The 21,394-nt window shown below is 47.6% G+C and overlaps 1 protein-coding gene across 2 annotated transcripts in view; it reads right to left on the bottom strand.

Moving 5' to 3' along the window:
• Positions 1–6,767: 6,767 nt before the first annotated feature.
• The window catches only part of LOC138754698 (flotillin-1-like), a 56,151-nt gene continuing 41,524 nt past the window's right edge, over positions 6,768–21,394 (bottom strand). For both annotated transcript variants that reach the window (XM_069919401.1, XM_069919400.1), the window contains 4 exons: positions 14,673–14,718; positions 12,859–12,996; positions 11,139–11,303; positions 6,768–9,339 (listed from right to left, as the gene is read on the bottom strand). In XM_069919401.1, coding sequence (XP_069775502.1) covers positions 9,310–9,339; positions 11,139–11,303; positions 12,859–12,996; positions 14,673–14,718 — 379 coding nt within the window. In that variant the 3' untranslated portion in view covers positions 6,768–9,309. The remainder of the gene's footprint in view (positions 9,340–11,138; positions 11,304–12,858; positions 12,997–14,672; positions 14,719–21,394) is intronic.

The raw sequence follows: 21,394 nt of genomic DNA on the forward strand, positions 1-21,394 counted from the left end.
AAATAGACTGATTTTATATTCCTTGTCTTTTATTTTATCCCTTTTATTTTATTTTCTGTTCTTATCAGTTCTGCTAGTGGTTCTAAGGCTAATGTGAACAATAAAGGAGATAGTGGGCATCCCTGCCTTGTTGATCTGCTTAAGTTAAATTGTTTTGATATATATCCATTTACTGTCACTTTCGCCAATGGCCCCTTATATAATGCTTTAATCCAATTAATATATTTCTCTGGTAAGCTGAATTTTTGTAGTACTTTGAATAAATAATTCCATTCCACCCTGTCAAAGGCCTTCTCTGCGTCTAAAGCAACTGCTACTGTTGGAGTTTTATTTCCTTCTACTGCATGAATTAAGTTAATAAATTTACAGATATTGTCTGTTGTTCGTCTTTTTTTAATAAATCCAGTTTGGTCTAGATTTACTATTTTTGGTACATAGTCGGCTAATCTGTTTGCTAATAGTTTAGCTATTATCTTGTAATCTGTGTTTAGTAAAGATATTGGTCTATATGACGCTGGTATAAGTGGATCTTTCCCTGTCTTTGGTATTACTGTAATTATTGCTGTTTTACATGACTCTGGTCAGCTTTGTGTTTTATCAATCTGGTTGATTACTTCCAGAAGGAGAGGAATTAATAAATCTTTAAATGTTTTATAGAATTCTATTGGGAATCCATCCTCTCCTGGTGTTTTATTGTTCGGTAGTTTTTTTTATTATCTCTTGTATTTCTTCTATTTCAAATGGTTTTTTAAAATTTATTTTGTTCCTCTGTTTGTAATTTCGGTAGTTCAATTTTAGTTAAAATTTCATCTATTTTATCTTATTTCCCTTCGTTTTCAGTTTGATATAGCTGGTCGTAGAATTCTCTAAAGTTTTCATTAATCTCCGTTGGATCATATGTGATTTGCTTGTCTTTTTTCCTTAATGAATACCATTCTCTTAGTTTGTTCTGTCTTAAGCTGCCACGCTAGAATTTTGTGCGTTTTTTCTCCTAGTTCATAATATTTCTGTTTTGTCTTCATTATGTTCTTTTCTACCTTATATGTTTGTAGTGTTTCATATTTTATTTTTTTATCTGCCAATTCTCTTCTTTTAGTTGTGTCATCCTTCATTGCCAATTTTTTTTCTATATTTGCTATTTCCCTTTCCAACTGTTCGGTTTCCTGGTTGTAATCCTTCTTCATCTTGGTTACATAACTTATTATTTGCCCTCTGATGAACGTTTTCATTGCGTCCCATAGTATAAACTTATCTTTCACTGATTCCTTATTTATTTCAAAGTACATTTTAATTTGTCGTTCAATGAATTCTCTAAAATCCTGCCTTTTAAGTAGCATGGAGTTTAATCTCCATCTATACATTCTTGGTGGGATGTCCTCTAACTCTATTGTCAATAACAGGGGTGAGTGGTCTGATAATAGTCTAGCTTTATATTCCGTTTTCCTAACTCTCTCTTGCATGTGAGCTGATAACAGGAATAGGTCTATTCTTGAGTATGTTTTATGTCTGGCAGACCACCTTTGGGTGTTGTTTCCTCCATATATCCAAAAGTTGCATTTCTTGCATCGATTTAATTATAAATTTGGTTACTTTGTTATTTCTATTAATTTTTTCCAGTTTTATCCATGTTTTAATTCAAATTAAGATTCATACCCCCTCCTATTAGTATATTCCCTTGCGTATCTGCTATCTTCAAAAAGATATCTTGCATAAATTTTTGATCTTCTTCATTAGGTGAATATACATTAAGTAAATTCCAAAACTCTGAATATATCTGACATTTTATCATTACATATCTCCCTGCTGGATCTATTATTTCCTCTTCTATTTTGATTGGTACATTTTTACTGATTAATATAGCTACTCCTCTAGCTTTTGAATTATATGATTCTGCTGTCACATGTCCTATCTGTCACATTTGTGGCCCAAAATGTGAAGTTAATAACACTACTACTGCAGGTTTTACCAGTTAAGTATCTCCGTGTCTTTATTCTCCAGTTTTCATTGTTCCTCCATTTCGCGCTCTTCTCTCTCTCATACCATCTGACTTCCGGTCAGGTGAATACATCTCATGCATATTCATTATCATGACACTATCCAATCTCTCTTTAATTTCTTGTGTTCCACTTCAGTTAAGTGTGTCTCTTGTATGAATGCTATATCAATTTTTTTCTTTTTTCAATAAATTTAACAGTTTCTTCCTTTTGATTTGGTTATGTATTCCATTAATATTTAAAGTCATATAATTCAACATAGCCATCTTATACTTTGTTTATCTTTCCTTTCCGTTTCCTCATCATTACCTTTCCTTCTTATTCATTTCTGTTTTTTTTAAGCACATTATAAGACAACATTTTTAAAACATAAAATATTTCCATTACTCTCCTATCTAAAAATCCTTTAACCCCATTATCCCCTCCCCTTCCTGAGTTGCCTTTTGTCCCTTGTCGGCAACCATATCTCCCCTCTCCATTTGGATTTGCGAAATCACTCGCAAATGTCAACTGATTTTGCAGTGACCGTAATTCTTCCCCACCCAGCCCCCCCAGAAAAGATTTTAATCTTCATATATAACAAAGGTCACTCTCTTAATTCCCTCCTTACTTCCTCTCTTCCCTTACTTTCCCTTATTAATTCTTATTTATACTCTATATATTTTCTTTTAAATACACATACACACATATACGCACATATATACATACACACACACACACATACATATATATATATATACACCCATATACACAACACACATACATATAGTTCGTGGTCATTTTTGCTCTCGTTACATGTCTTCATCTCTCTGTCTGTTTTGTAGTTGTTCTGCAAATTTTCGTGCTTCCTCCGGATCTGAGAATAGTCTGTTTTGCTGCCCTGGAATAACTATTTTAAGTACCGCTGGGTACTTTAGCATAAATTTATATCCTTTTTTCCATAGGATCGCTTTTGCTGTATTAAACTCCTTCCTCTTCTTCAGGAGTTCAAAACTTATATTTGGATAGAAAAAATGTTTTTGACCTTTGTATTCCAGTGGCTTTTTGTCTTCTCTTATTTTCTTCATTGCTTTCTCCAATATATTTTCTCTTGTTGTATATCTTAGGAATTTTACTAAAATGGATCTTGGTTTTTGTTGTGGTTGTGGTTTAGGGGCTAATGTTCTGTGTGCCCTTTCTATTTCCATTTCTTCCTGTAATTCTGGTCTTCCTAGGACCCTGGGGATCCAATCTTTTATAAATTCTCTCATATTCTTGCCTTCTTCATCTTCCTTAAGGCCCACTATCTTTATATTGTTTCTTCTATTATAATTTTACAATATATCTATCTTCTGAGCTAACAGCTCTTGTGTCTCTAACTTTTTTATTAGATTCTTCTAATTTCTTTTTAAAATCATCTACTTCCATTTCTATGGCTGTTTCTCGTTCTTCCACCTTGTCCACTCTTTTTCCTATATCTGACATGACCATCTCTAATCTGTTCATTTTTTCTTCTGTACTTTTTACTCTTCTTTTTTATTTCACTAAATTCTTGTGATTGCCATTCTTTTATTGATTCCATGTATGCTTTAAAAAATATATCCATGTACTTGCCCTTCCCTTCTTCTTCCATTTCTCTGTGTTCTTCCTCTTCTTCTTCCTCTGGGTTGGTCATCTGTTGTTTCTTTGATTTCCTTTTACTCTCTTCTTTCTTGCTCTCGTTATTTTCTGTGTTTTCCTCTTGTTGTTGTGCTGTGGCTGTCATTCTCAGCTGTGGAGATTGACTCCTCAGCTGGTCCCCCCTCCCATCAGTGTTTTTCTCGTCTTGCGCATGCGCGGTTGTGCACTTTTGCTTGGCTCTGCGAGCCATTTTTGTAGTCCCGAGCTCGGGACTTTGACTGACCTGAGGGAGCGGGCTTCTCTCTCCACAGCGGGCCTCCTCGGACAGGTAAGGCCTTCACCTTCTTCTTCCGATGTCTTTTCTTCTTCTCTTCTTCCCGTTGCTTTCGACTTTTCTTTCTTCGTTGCCATTTTCTTTCCACCTTTACTTTCACTTTATTTTAATTTTCGTGTTTGTGCTTTTGCGTTTTCTGTTTTTTTTTTAAACTTTTCCGGAGAGGGCTGGAGTTCCCCGACCGGCCACTACTCCATCATGTGACTCCTCCCCACTCAAGTTGTTGATGTGTAGCCAATTATCTCCTTGGTCTTGTCCACGTTGAGACTTGGGCTGTTCCTTTCACACCATTTCAGGAGATTTTCCACCTCTTCTCTGCAGCGTGACTCCTCGGGATTGCCGATGACAGTCATGTCTCCTGCAAACTCAACGACTCTTGGAACTGGATCTGGTGATGCAGCCAGGGGTCAGTAGCGTGAACACGAGTGGACTGAGCACACAGCCCTGAGGCCTATCATGAAGGGCCATTGAACTGACACCCAAGTTCTTCACTTACCATCATCCACCAGTTCATTAGCCCACCTCCACCCCCCTCCGAAAATGTCCACACCTACCAGCTTCCTTGAGAAATTCCTTGGGATTGTTGTTAAGGGGGAGGTAGATTTCAATGTCTACCAATTGGCAGGTAGCCCAGGAGACATGGAAACCAACAGTGGACGTCGCAGCTTCGAAGGTAAATTAGCTGGTGAATGTAGCTCAGGGCATCACATGTGCCCACCCCCCTCCTGTTGCTTCCTTGGGGAAGCCACCCGCACCACCACGGTCACACTCTCCCCCTCCTCATCCCACCCCCATCAGGTAGGAGAGCTTCGAAGTACATCACCAGATTCAAGGAGTTTCTTTCCTTCTGTAATCAGACTCTTAAATGGACCCCACAATGGCAAAATGATTCCTCTATGGTTTTTAATACTATTTTATCAATGCCCTGCACTTTCTCTGTGTAACATTATACCACAGTTTTGCATTATTCTCTATATCTAGTTGACTTATTGTTCCAACATGGTTAACGCCAGCCACCAGGGTGCGAATTCTGCACTGTCCATAAGGGGTTTTTATGTTCTCCCCATGCGTTTCCTCCCACTTTCCAAAACGTACTGGGGTTGTCAGTCAATCGGGTGTGACTGGGTGGCATGGGCTTGTGGGAGAGCCTGTGACCGTGCTGTACATCAAAATGTAAACAAGTCACACAGGACAGCCCAGTTAGCACGTGATGACAGCGCCAGCAACACGGGGTTGAACCCAGTTGAGGAATTTGTGTTCTCTCCATGTCTATTCCTCAGGGCCTCCATTTCACACCCCCCCCCCCACCACCGCCAACTGTTTGAAATGTACCAGGGGTTGTAGGTCAATTGGGTGTAATTGGGCTGAATGTTTAAAAATTCCCTCCACGGTTTTATCGTTATTGCACTTCGTGCTGTATAACATGCAAAGCAAAAGCTTTTCATTGCATCAGTTCACGCCAGAAGGCGCAATTTCACTCGTTACCTGTTCCTTGTTGACTACCCTTACAGACGAGTTGCAACGACGTGTCTTGTGCACAATGCTGGCCACTGGCACATTCCAGGCTGCAGGATGTACCGAGGGCCGCACTGAAGCTCAGTGGGTCTGGGGTCCCATGTGTCACTGAACAAAAGAGGGGGCTGGGCCCTGGGTACCAGCCCCTCAAATCCCAAGATAGCGCTTCACCCAGAGAGATCAGCAGCAAAAAGACTGGAGGTGCCGTGGGCTGCGAGGAAGGTTGCAGAGGGATCTGGGCCAGCTGGAAAAATTGGTTGCAAATTGGAAGGTGGAATTTAATGCAGGCAAGTGCAAGATGCAGCATTTTGGAAGGACTGACTAAGGTAGGAAATGTACATTAAATGCTCGGGCAGAGAGGAGTGTGGCAGAACAGAGGGACCTGGGAATGCAGACACATCATTCCCTGAAAGTGGCGTCACAGGTGGATAGAGTTGGAGAGAGCTTTTGGCACATTGGCCTTCACAAATCAAATATTGAGTCCAGGAGTTGGGATGCTATGGTAAAGTTGTATGAGGCCAAATTTGATCACCAAACTACAAGGAAGAGATCAATAAAATTGAAAGTGCAGAGATTTAGGAGGATCTTGCTGGACTTGTGACAGGGAAGAGTTAAACAGGTTAGGACTTTATTCCCTAGAGCGGAGGAGAATGAGGGGAGGTTTTGAAGGGGGTGAGTAAATGTTAAGTCAGCTTTTCCACTGAGAGTATGGTGAGATACAAACCAGAGGACGTAGATTAAAGGGAAAAGTCTAGGGGGAACTTCCTCAGAGAGGAGCGGTGGGAGTGTGGAACGAGCTGCCAGCTGAAGTGGTGAATATGGGCTCAATTTTAACTTATAAGAAAATTTTGGACAGGCACATGGACCGATAGAGGTCAATGGAACTAGGCAGAATAATAGATCAGCACAGACCAAAAGAGCCTGTTTTCTGCCCTGTAATGTTTTATGGCTCTTTCCCCATCACAGGTGCTGCTGAGTTCCTCCAGTTTATTTCCTGCCACAGTCTCGCATCCGGCTGTTCTCTGGTTACCAACCTCTCCATCAATGGATTGGGTTGAGGATTTGGGGGTTGTGAAAGACGGTGTTGAGGTGATGGTACAATTAATGGCAGAAAAGAATTGGCCCAATTGATCTACAAGCCCCCATGTTTGGAAGGGTGGGAGGACACTGGGAGAACAAAGTTCTGACTGGCAACGCTGGGCTCGAGCCCTGGCCACTGGAACAGTTTTACACTGACAGTGCAGCCCTGGATTTATTAGGAATACACATATATTTGATATAAGGTGCAAGATAATCTATTGAATTCAAGGTCTGACAAACAGAAAGAGATTATGTTTACATTTACTGATATATTATACTATTGTATATTTTGGTAGTCACATCAATCACTCAGAACAGATGGGAAAACGCCATCACAAAGGATCAGGCCAGAAGGAAACAGGACAAACAAGACCTGAGCAGAGGGCAGCGTTGACACCAGATCCGACTTTAAAAATTTGTATCTGTTCCTCAAAGTCTGACTGGAACTGGCCAGGGGGAATTTGATGAGATGGGGTCAAGGAAGTACCCAGAGACCAGGTCCTGTAAAACCGGGCAGATATAAGGAGAGGGAGTTAAAGTAGCGAAGTCTGCAGATGCTGTGGCTGCAGTGCAGTTCGCAAACGTGCCGGAGAAACCTGACAAAGGGCCATTCGCTGCCAATGGATGCAGAGTGACCAAGTCTCTCTGCCATGTTTTAACAGGCAACCAGCCATTCCTACGGAGGAGTATGAACGTCAGAAAAGATAGGCACTTCTAACAACACTGTCATGGATTGCTCTGATCTCTGTGCGTTTTTTGGGCTTGGGAGCAGAGAAGAAACTCCTTATTTGGTAGGACAGTGTGAGACTAACTAACAGATCCCAAGGGCATTTCAAGGGATATGGACTTACTTGGAGCAGTCTGTTTTAATGTTCTAGAAACTAGAGGTTAGAAGATCACTAAAGTGATATTGTAAGCCAGGGTAGACTCCTTTGCAGTAGGTTAGCTACTGGCGGCAGTGCTTCTTGCTCTAAGAGTTCTCACGCTTTGCAAAGTGATTAAATGTTTGTTTTTGCAGCTGAGTTTGTGTTTGCTTTCATCCGACCTCAGGTCCACCTTAATAGTGGGAGAGGTGGTACAATAAAGGACATTCAAAAGACTCTTAGACAGTCACATGGATGTAAAGCAAAATAGGGTGCGAGTAAGAGAAGAGATAGATCATTGGGCTGAAGGGCCTGGATTGCACCATTCTATGTTCAGGGAGCATCAATGAGAAGGGGGGAGATGGCCTCAAGTAACAGCAGCACAAAGGGAGGGCCAGTTAAAACAGGGGGAATGATTTCACCTGCCGTGACCAATATTCGGAGAAGAACCCTGCACGTTCTCTGGACAGGCGGAATATCCAGGACCTGCTTGCACCACGTTACCCGCAGCCCGACGATTCTCTTTTCAAAACCTGACGTTCAATTCAAGCTGCTCTCCGTTGAACTTCCTGTCTTCCCTCCACTTTGTTGGTGGGCCCTAAGCACAGGCCTCTCCCAAACTCAGCTCCCGCTCCTCGCCATGGTTTGATTCCTGTTACGATTCCTGGGAACTTGCGACAATACTGCGGCTCGAACAGAGCTGACCTTTCACACTAAGCTCCAGATTTAAGAACTATACAACAGTGACCTACAGAACTGGATGGGTGAAGTATCAAAGGAGGGGCAAAGCTTCATTGGTGAGACCACACCTGGATACCGTGTACACCTGGGGTTCCTTGGTTGTGGTCGGATACATTTGCATCGGAGGCACTTCTGAGACGATTCCCTAGGCTGATCCTAGGGATGAAGAGGCTTCATGAGCCGATTCGGCCTGAATCCACAGGAGTACAGAACAATTAAGTGATCTTAGTGAAACATACAACTCAACAGGGCAGACACCAGAGCATGTTTCTCTGGCTAAGGGAGGCCAGAACGTTTTAGACTATGGCATAGTCTGTTTATGGCACAGGCAAAGAGAGCACGAGATGGGATTCTGCGCATTTCCCAATAAAACCAAAATTCTAAGGCTCATCTTCAGAAAGAGAGACATTTGTCAGAGTTGGAAGAAAGCCAGCTGTGGTGAGAGTGGGGTAGGTCAAGGGGAATATTTTTAAAAGGGTGAGGCCATGATTGTCTCGGAGATAAGTTGTAAACAAGATCATCTGGTAGACTGCCTTTGGTTTATGAATAGAGGGCGATGCTTCCCCCCCCCCACCCTCTACATTCAACTCCCCCAATCATGAGCTCATTTTACAGCTTAGTGCTCTGACAACCCTAGCCGCACTGTACCAGAGATATCGCCTTGCCGAATCCATCCTTTCCCCCAACCCCTGCAGCCACATACTAATATGCTTTCTTCCCGGTTCCGACAAGGAGTTCACACCTGCATTATTAACCTTTACCTTGGATTATTTTTTTAAGCATCTGAAGGTTTTTTCAAAACAGATTTTTCAATAGAATTGTCCATCTTGCAAGGCTTTGAGCTGAATCGTTAAGCATACTGGGAGACAAATCTTTGCAGTCAGGGTTATTGGGGACAGGATTTTGGAGGGAATTTCAGATCAGCTATGCTGCTAACCATATGGTGACTGGCTAAGCCCTGCTCCTGTTTCTGGTGGACTACGGAATGGGTGCGTCCTTTTTTGTTGATTGATTCACTGACGTGACAATGGTGACGGGGTAGTGGGGGGAGTAGTGCTACGCGAGGAAGACATGCAGACAAGACAATGGCACAAGGGTTAATGCACGTGGGAAGGTAACTCCAGCAATCGCTCGGTCACGTAATTCTTGTTCCATCGATCCTCGTCGTCAATTCCCCACCGACTCACGACATCCGCACAGGTCTCATGGATCCCTGCACAAGCAGAAGAGAACAGGCAGAGTTTTACACAGAGTCTTGTTCAGGCGCCTGGCTACATTTTGCTCATATCTTGTTGAAGGGCTCGAGCCTGAAATGTTGGTTATGTACCTTTATCTTTGCTATACAATAAAACCCCTGGTATCCGGCACCTATGGGGTTGGGTTGATGCCAGATAAGTGTATTCTCCGGTTGCTTGGGACTTACTCTTACAATGCCTAACTAATACACCTGTATTAAGAATAATTAAGACAAAATTCTATACTTACCCTGAACAAACTTCACTTGCATGAACCTTTAAGCATTTTACTTTATTTTCAGTCACATTCTTTGAAAACGTTTAACCGTTGCTGCATCTGCAGGTTTCATCCCCTCCACGAAGCCGCCCGAAAGACAAACAATAAAGTTACAGATAATTAGCCCCCCCCCCCCAAGTTTGACTGAGGCGACTCTTACTAAGCAGGGATATGGAGATACTTTAAGAGTCACCCTACCCGGCGAGCGGCATCAACCACCTCTTCATCCTGGGTGACGCCATTTTATTGAAGCATAACTTTATTCAAACAGCTGCTACGAGCAAAGCCCGACCGAGGCCCTCTGCTGTCTGAATATTTGCTCCCATCCTCACCAAAGGTTTATGCGCTACTTCAGAGAACATTTACTTTTACAATTTTAAAATTAAACTTTTTTTAAACCTATTCTTATTTATTTTAATTTCTTCTATTTATTTTCCTCTATTTTTTGCCAGTAGCTTGAGGCCATCGGTGGCTTGAATCCCGGATACCAGGGGTTTTTCTGTATAAAGTACACTGTTTGACCTGCTGAGTTGCTCCAACCCTTCCTTCGAGCCTCTCCCTCCTGTCTGAGGAGCAGCCATGTTCTTTCCAGTATTAAGATCCATGCTGCTGTCATTCGGGCTCAAGCAACTTCGAGTCAATTTATAGAAACCTTCTGCCATCTAACTTTTAAAAATGGTTGGTTCACCTCTTAGCACCCAAATGATCTCGGTACAAGGTACTGGGAATAAATTACCAACAGTCTTATGAGAACATGAGAAATAGGATCAGGAGTTGGCCATCTGGACCGTTGAGGCCTGCTCTGCCATTCAAAGTGATCGTGGCTTATCTGCTCCTCTCCACCCACCTGCCTTTTCCCCATATCCCTTAATCCTTCCACAACATAAAAATCTATCCAACCTGGGCTTAAATCTATTTACTGACGTCACCTCAACTGCTTCAACGGGCAGCGAATTCCACAGATTCACAACCCCCCTCCCCCACCCCTGGAAAAGCAATTCCCCCTCATCTCTGACCTAAATCTACTACCCTGAAACTTGAGGCCCCTAGTTCTAATCTCCCCCACCAATGGAAACAATTTACCAACTTTTATCTTATCTGTGCCCTTCATAATTTTATATGTTTCTATAAGATCCCCCCCCCCACTCCCCATTCTTCTAAGTTCCAGCCTGTACAGTCTTACTTCACCCCGACTCCTCATACACCAGGATGGATGAGGTTAAAGGAGTGTGTATGACCACTGCCTCACCAGAGTGGGAAGAGGGCAGTATGTGACCCACTAACCCATCCAGGGGAACAGTACAAGACCCAGTACCTCACCCAGCAAGGGGGAAGAGTAAAAACCCCAATGTCTTATGCAGTGGGGGGGGGTGAAGAGAACAAAACCCCTGCCCCACCCAGGGGAGGACAGTGCAAGGCCCACTGACCCACACAGGTAAGAGTACAACCCCCACTGCCCAACGCAGTGGTGCTACGTCCAGTCATTCCCAGGTTACTCACCTGTGAGATGTTCACTCCGGTCAGTCTCTCGATGGTCTCGGGCAGCTTAGTCATGATGTCGAGAACCTCACCACTCATCTTGGAGGCTCCCACGTCCCCGTTGCCGCTGCTGACCATGGTGATCTTCCTGACCTTGGAGAAGGGCTGGCTGATCTCGGCCGCCACCTGGAGGAAATGCAGGGCAAGTGAGGACAGCCCACTCCGCACCCATCGACCGCCTGCAGCAGTCACCGGGAAGCACCCTCGGCTCAAGGTGGGCTGGACTGGCGGGATCCTATGACCACTGGTCCTATTCTGTGCCCTGGGTAAGTCTCATTCCAACCAATCAAGTTAGTGGTGGGGGAAATCGAGTCGGGGAAATCGAGTAGGGGGAATCGAGGCAGGGTTTAATCATGTCTTCTTCTTTGAAGCAACAGGCAGGCTCGATAAAGGAGATGCCGTGGACGTTGAGTATTTGAATTTTCAGAAAGCTTTTGAAAAGGTGCTTCAGATGAGGCTAGTTATCAAGAGCCAATGATATAACATGAAACATAGTAACGTGGGTAGAGCATTGGCTGATTGGTTGGAAGCAGAGAGATGGACGATAGGGATCATAATCTGATTGGCTACCATTTGCTCGTGGTGACGCCCAGGGGGTGGGTGTTGGGGCCGCTTCTCTGTGTTGTATATTAATTTGGATGGTGGAATGGACGGCTTTGTGGCCAAGTCTGCAGATGATATGAAGGGAGGCGAAGGAGCAGACCGGATTGAGGAAACAGGGAGGCTGCAGAAGGGCAGATCAGGAGCGTGGGCAGAGAAGCGGCAAATGAAATATAATGTCCGAAAGTGTACGGTCGCGCACTTTGGTAGAAAATGTAAATTGGCAGCCTATTTTTTTTTTAAATGGGGAGAAAATTAATATGCCCAGATGTCAAGGAACCTGGGAATCCTCGTGCAGGACAGCCTGAGGCTAAACTTACATATTGAGTCGATAGTGAAGGCAAATGTAATGCTGGCGTTCATTTCAGGACGAATAGAAAACGAGAGCAGGGATGTGTTGTTGAGGCTTTTTAGGCACCTAAAAGTGAAACCTCACTTGGAAAATTGTGAGCAGTTTTGTCAAGTTTATTGTCATCTCATTTCGGATTTATTGTCAGAGAACATACACGACATCACACACAACCCTGAGATTCTTTTTCCTGCGGGCGCGGCAGAATTACCACAGATTGGTAGCGCAAAAAAAAAGTACTCAATGTTCACATGTTAACAAATAAAGAAATGTCAACAGTCCCAAGTCCTTAAATGAGTCCCTGATTGAGTTTGTCGTTGAGGAGTCGGATGGCGGAGGGGAGCAGCTGTTCCTGGTGGTGCGAGTCTTGTGGCCCCGATACCTCTTTCCTGATGAATTACTTCAGCCAGAGGGCAGTGAATCTGTGGAATTTGTTGCCGCGGGCGGTTGTGGAGGCTGGGTCATTGGGTGTATTTAAGGCAGAGATTAATATGTTCATGATTAGCCAGGGCATCAATGGTTATAGGGAGACGACCGGGCAGTGGGGCTCAGTAGGAGAATGGATCAGCTCAATCTTATGGCCAATCTTGAGGGAACTATGCTGGCGACTCCTGATATAAATGGTGACTTTCGCGAGCAGCAGCTGTGTGGAGTGACTCCAGGGGCGGAGAGGAGTGTCTGCGCACTGTTTCCCAGAGTCCAGTCTTGCAGAGGGTCAGTTGGAGCACTCACCTCGGGCAACTTGTCCAGCATCATATCCACCATGGCAGCGTCCTTGTACTCGTTGAATGCCTCTGCCTTCTTGATCATCTGTTCGGCCTCAGCTATGGCCTTAGCGTGGATCGCGAAGGCCTCTGCCTCTCCTTTCACCTGTGCGGGAAGCAGAACCCAGATCACGGAGTCAGGGACAGATCAGATGGGCGCTCCCCATCGCAGCAACGTCCTCCCCACTGCCCCTGGGGCTCTCTGACTCCCCCTCGGAGAACCTCGGCTCGTGGCTGCCCACGAGCTAACGGCAACTCGCCAGTCCCTCCTGAGGGTGCGCTTTTTCTGCTTCCGCAGAGGCGAAAGCACAATGTGCAAGTTTTCCCCAAAGTGCTCAGGGTGTCAGAAACGAGAGGGCAAAGGTTTAAGGGGAGTGGCACCACTGCCAGAGGACATGGAGAGAGGTGGGGGGGGGGGGGGGGAGGAGGAGAAAGAGAGAGAGAGAAAGAGAATAATGGGTTTTCAGGGATGTTTGAATAGGTCAGCAGTGATGTGATGGGCATAGAACACTACCACACAAAAAAAGGTCCTTTGGCCCTTCTAGTTCATGCCGAACTGTTATTCTGCCTTTTCCCATTGACTTGCATCGGGACCATATCCCTCCATATCCCTGTCCAAATTGTTCTTAAATGTCAAAATTAAGCCTGCATTCTGCACGTCAACTGGCAGCTCGTTCCACCGCTCTCTGTATGAAGAGGTTCCCCCTAAACTTCTCCCTTTTTACCCTGAGCCCACGTCCTCTGGGCATCAAAGATTGTGGGGAGAAGGCAGAGCAGTTGAGCTGAGTGGGAAAGAGGATCAGCTCTTGATTGAATGATGGGGCAGATTCAACACCCTCCTGCTATGTTTTATTGTCTTATAGTAGCAGGAGGGCGTTAAACTCCAACAGGAAATGGGGGCAGAGAGAGAGAGGGGTGGATACCTGAGTAAAATGGGCTGGGACAACAACAACATTTTACAGGAACACAACATTGTGTGGGATGGTTGCTGCAAAGCACTGGACCAGAAATCAGTACAGAGTCTGTCACTCCACTGACTGCACGGAGCTTGCACGTTCTCCCCGTATCCACTGGTTTTCTTCCGCCCTCTAAAATGTATGGGGCTGTGGGTTAATTGGGCTTCTCACATGCTGTAAACAACATTTAAAATGATCAGATTGGCCGAGAATATCACTGGAGTCACTCTTTCCTCTGTTGACGACGTTTACTGGGTGTGTTGGTCAAATAGGGCTCAAAGGATTGTTGAGGACCCTTTCCATCCCACACACAGGATCCCTGACCCACTATCATCAGGAAGGAGGTACAGGAGTATCAAAATAAGGACGGCCTGGCAGAGGAACAGCTTCTTCCCGCAGGCGATGAAAACGATGAGCGGTATCCCAGAATATTTATGTATATTTATTTTAAATTATTTTTAAAAATTAGACATACAGCACGGTAACTGGGCCTTCTTGATTATGACCTTGTGCTGCACAAATACACCAAGGCATTTTCCAGGGAAGGTGAGGTGAATTGGGAGTGGGACGTGGAAACATGGGAGTGCGGAGTATACCAGGTCATGCAGAGGCAAGGGGATTGCTCTGAGAGTGCGACTCTCCCACTCAACCTCTCTCCCCTCCCACAATCTTCCTCCATCATCTCCTGGTTGGAAGCTTGGAAGCACACCCCGGCCGCCCCCTCTCTGCCGTTTCTTCCCCCCCCCACCACCCCCACCGTCAAGATGTTCCTTATCCGTCAGACTAGGAAGGCGTGAGGCTGGGGGAGAGAGAGCACGTCACTTACACGCACGGATTCAGCCTCCGCTTCTGCCTCCATGATGAGCTTCAGCCTGGAGAAAGAGAGAATGCAGCGGGAAGGAGGAAGTCCAAAAAGAAGAGAGGGGCTCTCACTTCGGCTGATACAGCTCACGTTGAACATTTATCACTGCAACATTCTGTCTGCACTATTGCAATCTCACTAAATGCTACTGTGAATGCTTGTCCAACCTTTTTGATTTATTTACCATCTCTCTTGTGTGGTATCTTTATTGAAATACTGTCTATACTCGTGTAAATGTTGAATTCTGTAGACCATTTTAAACGTTGAATTTTTGGGGTCAACTATTTCACGGTTACTATTTTTGACCACGGTAAATATTTGCTTTGTCGGAGATGTCGCAAGTTCTGAGGGGTGGGCGGCCAAGGAGCAAGCCTACGTTCGATAACCATATAACCACTTACAGTACAGAACAGGCCAGTTTGGCCCTACTAGTCCATGCAGTAACAAATTCCCACCCTCTTAGTCCCACTGACCAGCACCCGGTCCATACCCCTCCAGTTCTCTCCTCTTCATGTAACTATCCAGTCTTTCCTTAAATGTAACCAATGATCCTGCCTCAACTACGTCTGCCAGAAGCTCATTCCACATCCCTACCACCCTTTGCGTAAAGAAATTTCCCCTCATGTTCCCCTTATAATTTTCCCCCTTCAATCTTAAACCATGCCCTTTAGCTTGAATCTCCCCCACTCTTAATTGAAAAAGCCTATCCACATTTACTCTGTCTGTCCCTTTTAAAATCTTAAACACCTCTATCAAGTCCCCCCTCAATCTTCTATGCTCCAGAGAAAAAAGCCCTAGTCTGCACAACCTTTCCCTGTAACTCAAACCTTGAAATCCTGTCAACATTCTTGTGAACCTTCTCTGTACTCTCTCTATTTTGTTTATATCTTTCCTATAATTTGGTGACCAAAACTGTACACAGTACTCCAAATTTGGCCTCACCAATGCCTTGTACAATTTCATCATAACCTCCCTACTCTTGAATTCAATACTCCGATTTATGAAGGCCAACATTCCAAATGCCTTCTTCACCACACCATCTACCTGAGTATCAGCCTTGACTTGAGGGTACTATTTACCATCACTCCTAAATCCCTTTGTTGCTCTGCACATCTCAATAGCCTACCATTTAATGCATATGACCTATTTAGATTTGCCTTTCCAAAATGTAACACCTCACACTTATCTGTATTAAATTCCATCAGCCATTTCTCAGCCCACACCTCCAGCCTTCCTAAATCACCCTTTAATCTACAGTAATCTTCTTCACTGTCCACAACACCACCAATCTTTGTATCATCCGCAAACTTGCTTATCCAATTCTCCACCCCTACTTCCAGATCGTTAATATATATAACAAACAATAGTGGACCCAGGACCAATCCCTGAGGAACTCCACTAGTCACCGGCCTCCAATTGGACAAACAATTTTCTACCACTGCTCTCTGATACCTCCCATCCAACCATTGCTGAATCCATTTCACTACCTCCTCATTTATACCTAATGCCTCCACCTTTTTTCCTAACCTCCTGTGGGGAACTTTGTCAAAAGTTTTACTAAAGTCTAAATAGACAACATCCACAGCTTTCCCTTTATCAACCTTTTTTGTAACCCCCCTCGAAAAACTCAATCAGGTTGGTCAAGCATGATCTACCCCTGACAAAACCATGCTGATTACTCCCTATCAATCCCTGTACCTCCAAATATTTGTAAATACCATCCCTCAGAACACTTTCCATCAACTTACCCACCACAGACGTCAGACTCACGGGCCTATAATTCCCAGGTTTACATTTGGACCCTTTCTTAAACAGCGGAACCACATACGCCACCCTCCAATCCTTTGGCACTACCCCCGTGACCAGTGACATCCTAAATATCTCTGTTAATGGCCCCACTATCTGTCCACAAGCCTCCTTGAGTGTCCTTGGGAATATTTTGTCCGGTCCCGGAGATTTATCCACCTTTATCTTTTTCAATACAGCCATCACTACCTCCTCGGTTATCCTTATATGCTTCATGACCTCCCCACTATTTTCCTTTACTTCAACTGGTTCAATATTTTTTTTCCCTAGTGAATACCAAGGCAAAGAAATCATTCAAAATTTCCCCCATTTTCTCTGACTTCTCACTCAGCCTACCTTCGCTATCTACAGGGGGTCCAATTTTATCCCTCACTAATCTTTTACTTTTAATGTACCTATAGAAACCCTTCGGATTTATTTTTACTCTGTCTGCCAAAGCCTCTTCGTGCCATTTTTTGGCCTTTCTAATTTCTTTCTTAAGATTCCTTCTACACTCCTTGTAGTCCTCCTTCAAACTCTCAGCTCCCTGCTCTTTATACCGCTTGTACACTTCCCTTTTTCTCCTAACCAAATTTCCAATATTCCTCAAAAACCAAGCCTCCCTATGACTTCCAGCCTTTCCTTTGATCCTCACTGGGACATATCTACTCTGTACCCACAAAATTTCCTTTTTGAATATCCTCCATTTTTCATTTACATCCTTACCTGAAAATATCCTGTCCCACTCAATACTCCCCAAATCTCTTCTTATTCCTTCAAAATTTGCTCTTCTCCAATCCAGAACCTCAACTTTAGGCCCCTCCTAGCTCTTCCCTAAAACTACCCGAAAACTAACAGAGTTATGATCAGTAGACCCAATTTGTTCTCCAACATTAATGTCCGATACCTGATCTAGCTCATTCCCTATCAGGAAATCTAGTATTACACCGTCCCGAGTCAGTTATTCTACTAATTGATTTAGAAAACAACCTTGAACACATTTAACGAACTCTAGCCCATCCAGCCCTCTAACTGTATGGGTATCCCAATCAATGTGAGGGAAGTTAAAATCTCCCATGATCACTACCTTATGATTCTCACACATATACATTATCTCCCTACAAATTTGTTCCTCTAATACTTTGGGGGCTCCAATGGGTGGGTGGCTGGGCTGGAAGGGAAGTCCATGATAGATGTATCAGGACCCTCCAATGGGCGGGTGGCCAGTAACGCGTGGAAGGTTTGCGGTAGATGCGTCGGGAGTTCTGATGGGCGGGTAGCTGGGGCCACGGTGGGTGAGAGACTTTCACACAAAAAACATGCAAAATTCCAGGATTTTTTGTCCAAAAATTGGAGGCTAACTTTTTACATGGTACAGGAACACAATCCTTTATCTGGAACCCTTGGGGCACAGTGTGTTCCAAATTTCGGATTTTTCCGGATTTCAGAACAAATGCCAGCTGCCTCAAATTTAAGCCCACCTGAATTGTGCTGCCGAATTCACCCCCTTCCAGTCATGCTGGTGCCCACCCAAGTTCCGCTGCCGTCTCTCTCCCCCCGCCCGCCCGAATCGCGCTGCCGTCTCTCTCCCCCCTTGCTTGCCTGAGTCACGCAGCTGTCTCTCTCCACTATACCAGCACCAGAAAAAAAATGCCGGTTTTTGGAGCTTTCCAGATTTTAGATGTCCGGATAAAGGATTGTGTACCCGTATTGACTTTTACACGAGTACATAGGGGACAATGCATTTTATGCAGTAAGCAAGAATTTGCATTTTGGACTGACGTGTGATGATCTCTCATCATCACCGCTTGGATCGTGGCGAGGACAGTGATGTGAGGAGGATCGTTGCCTCATGACTCCGACCCCCTCGTTTCTCCATGACTGGGGTGAGCTTTCCCTTCCAGGTGCTCCCCTTTCTTCCCACCAGTCCCAAGAGACTTGCGGCTGCACGCTGCTCGTGGCGAGGAGTGAACTCCAGGAGGAGGTGACGAGATGGAGGAGGGAGAAAGGAATTTGTGTCAGACTGTGGTGGTGCGGGGGGTGGCCTGGTGGCCAGCAAGGAATCGGTGGAGTGAAGGCCTGTTTCTGTGTCTCTTGTGACTGGAGCCCATCTCGAAACCTTAAGCTTGCTGGCAACAAGTGGCCCGTTGCCTGTATCTTTCCCCTGAGGGGTATGTTTCAGGGGTAAACACAGGGCTGGGGTCTCCTAAGAGAGTTGAGGGGTGGGGAGTCCTTTCTTTCTTTTTCAATCTTTTTATTATTATTATAATTTATAAACACATACAGTTCAAAGAGATATAAAAAAAATACATAGTAAGTAATGAATTAATACAGAGGCGGCGGCCCCAGTCCAGGCACAGGGAGAGCAGCAGCGGCCCCGGCCCCGGTCCGGGCGAAGGGTAGACGGCGGCGGCCCCGATACGGGCAGGAGCAAGGGGGAGACGGCGGCCCCGGCCTCGGTCGAGTGAGGCAGGCGGAGGCCCGGTCCGGGCAGGGAGTGGGAGGCGGCGGCCCCAGTCCAGGCACAGGGAGAGCAGCAGCGGCCCCGGCCCCGGTCCGGGCGAAGGGTAGACGGCGGCGGCCACGATACGGGCAGGAGCAAGGGGGAGACGGCGGCCCCGGCCTCGGTCGAGTGAGGCAGGCAGAGGCCCGGTCCGGGCAGGGAGTGGGAGGCGGCGGCCCCAGTCCAGGCACAGGGAGAGCAGCAGCGGCCCCGGCCCCGGTCCGGGCGAAGGGTAGACGGCGGCGGCCACGATACGGGCAGGAGAAAGGGGGAGACAGCGGCCCCGGCCTCGGTCGAGTGAGGCAGGCGGAGGCCCCGGTCCGGACAGGGAGTGGGAGGCGGCGGCCCCAGTCCAGGCACAGGGAGAGCAACAGCGGCCCCGGCCCCGGTCCGGGCGAAGGGTAGACGGCGGCGGCCCCGATACGGGCAGGAGCAAGGGGGAGACGGCGGCCCCGGCCCCGGCCCCGGTCCGGGCGAAGGGTAGACGGCGGCGGCCCCGATACGGGCAGGAGCAAGGGGGAGACGGCGGCCCCGGCCTCGGTCGAGTGAGGCAGGCGGAGGCCCCGGTCCGGGCAGGGAGTGGGAGGCGGCGGCCCCAGTCCAGGCACAGGGTGAACTGCGGCGGCCTCGGCCCCGGTCCGGGCAGTATGGACCGACCTAGGAGGGGAGGCAGACCCCTCCAGCCCGGGTAAGAAACCTGCATAGGAGAAGGCCACTCCGATATAAAACCTACGACCCAAGGACCTCGCTGCCACGTCCCAGCTTGCTTGGCCACGGCACACGAACCATGGGTGTAAAGGGTGGGGCCAGTACTGCGCGCACTGCACTCCACCTAAAAGTTCCTTTGCGCAGGCCCGAGGACAGGTCCACGTCCTCCCCCTCCACGTCCTCCCCCTCCACGTCCTCCCCCTCCACGTCCTCCCCCTCCACGTCCTCCCCCTCCACGTCCTCCCCCTCCACGTCCTCCCCCTCCACGTCCTCCCCCTCCACGTCCTCCCCCTCCACGTCCTCCCCCTCCACGTCCTCCCCCTCCACGTCCTCCCCCTCCACGTCCTCCCCCTCCACGTCCTCCCCCTCCACGTCCTCCCCCTCCACGTCCTCCCCCTCCACGTCCTCCCCCTCCACGTCCTCCCCCTCCACGTCCTCCCCCTCCACGTCCTCCCCCTCCACGTCCTCCCCCTCCACGTCCTCCCCCTCCACGTCCTCCCCCTCCACGTCCTCCCCCTCCACGTCCTCCCCCTCCACGTCCTCCCCCTCCACGTCCTCCCCCTCCACGTCCTCCCCCTCCACGTCCTCCCCCTCCACGTCCTCCCCCTCCACGTCCTCCCCCTCCACGTCCTCCCCCTCCACGTCCTCCCCCTCCACGTCCTCCCCCTCCACGTCCTCCCCCTCCACGTCCTCCCCCTCCACGTCCTCCCCCTCCACGTCCTCCCCCTCCACGTCCTCCCCCTCCACGTCCTCCCCCTCCACGTCCTCCCCCTCCACGTCCTCCCCCTCCACGTCCTCCCCCTCCACGTCCTCCCCCTCCACGTCCTCCCCCTCCACGTCCTCCCCCTCCACGTCCTCCCCCTCCACGTCCTCCCCCTCCACGTCCTCCCCCTCCACGTCCTCCCCCTCCACGTCCTCCCCCTCCACGTCCTCCCCCTCCACGTCCTCCCCCTCCACGTCCTCCCCCTCCACGTCCTCCCCCCCCACGTCCTCCCCCCCCACGTCCTCCCCCCCCACGTCCTCCCCCTCCACGTCCTCCCCCTCCACGTCCTCCCCCTCCACGTCCTCCCCCTCCACGTCCTCCCCCTCCACGTCCTCCCCCTCCACGTCCTCCCCCTCCACGTCCTCCCCCTCCACGTCCTCCCCCTCCACGTCCTCCCCCTCCACGTCCTCCCCCTCCACGTCCTCCCCCTCCACGTCCTCCCCCTCCACGTCCTCCCCCTCCACGTCCTCCCCCTCCACGTCCTCCCCCTCCACGTCCTCCCCCTCCACGTCCTCCCCCTCCACGTCCTCCCCCCTCCACGTCCTCCCCCTCAAAAGATGCTCACAAACTCAAGCTAGCATGCTGGAACATCAGAACCATGCTAGACAAGACTGACAGCCACCGACCTGAACGTCGGTCTGCCCTCATTGCACATGAACTCCTCAGACTTGACATCGACATAGCCGCTCTCAGTGAAGTCCGCCTGGCAGATGTAGGCAGCCTCCAAGAACGCGGCGCGGGCTACACACTCTACTGGTCTGGCAAGCCTTCGGATGAACGACGCCTATCTGGTGTAGGCTTCATGGTCAAGAGCTTCATTGCCTCCAAACTCGAAAACCTTCCGACAGGCTTCTCGGACCGAATCATGTCCATGCGACTCCCACTTCAAAACAAGCGTCACATCACCCTCATCAGTGTCTATGCTCC

This window comes from Narcine bancroftii, chromosome 2 (assembly GCF_036971445.1).
Source record: "Narcine bancroftii isolate sNarBan1 chromosome 2, sNarBan1.hap1, whole genome shotgun sequence".
Taxonomy (NCBI): Eukaryota; Metazoa; Chordata; class Chondrichthyes; order Torpediniformes; family Narcinidae; genus Narcine; species Narcine bancroftii.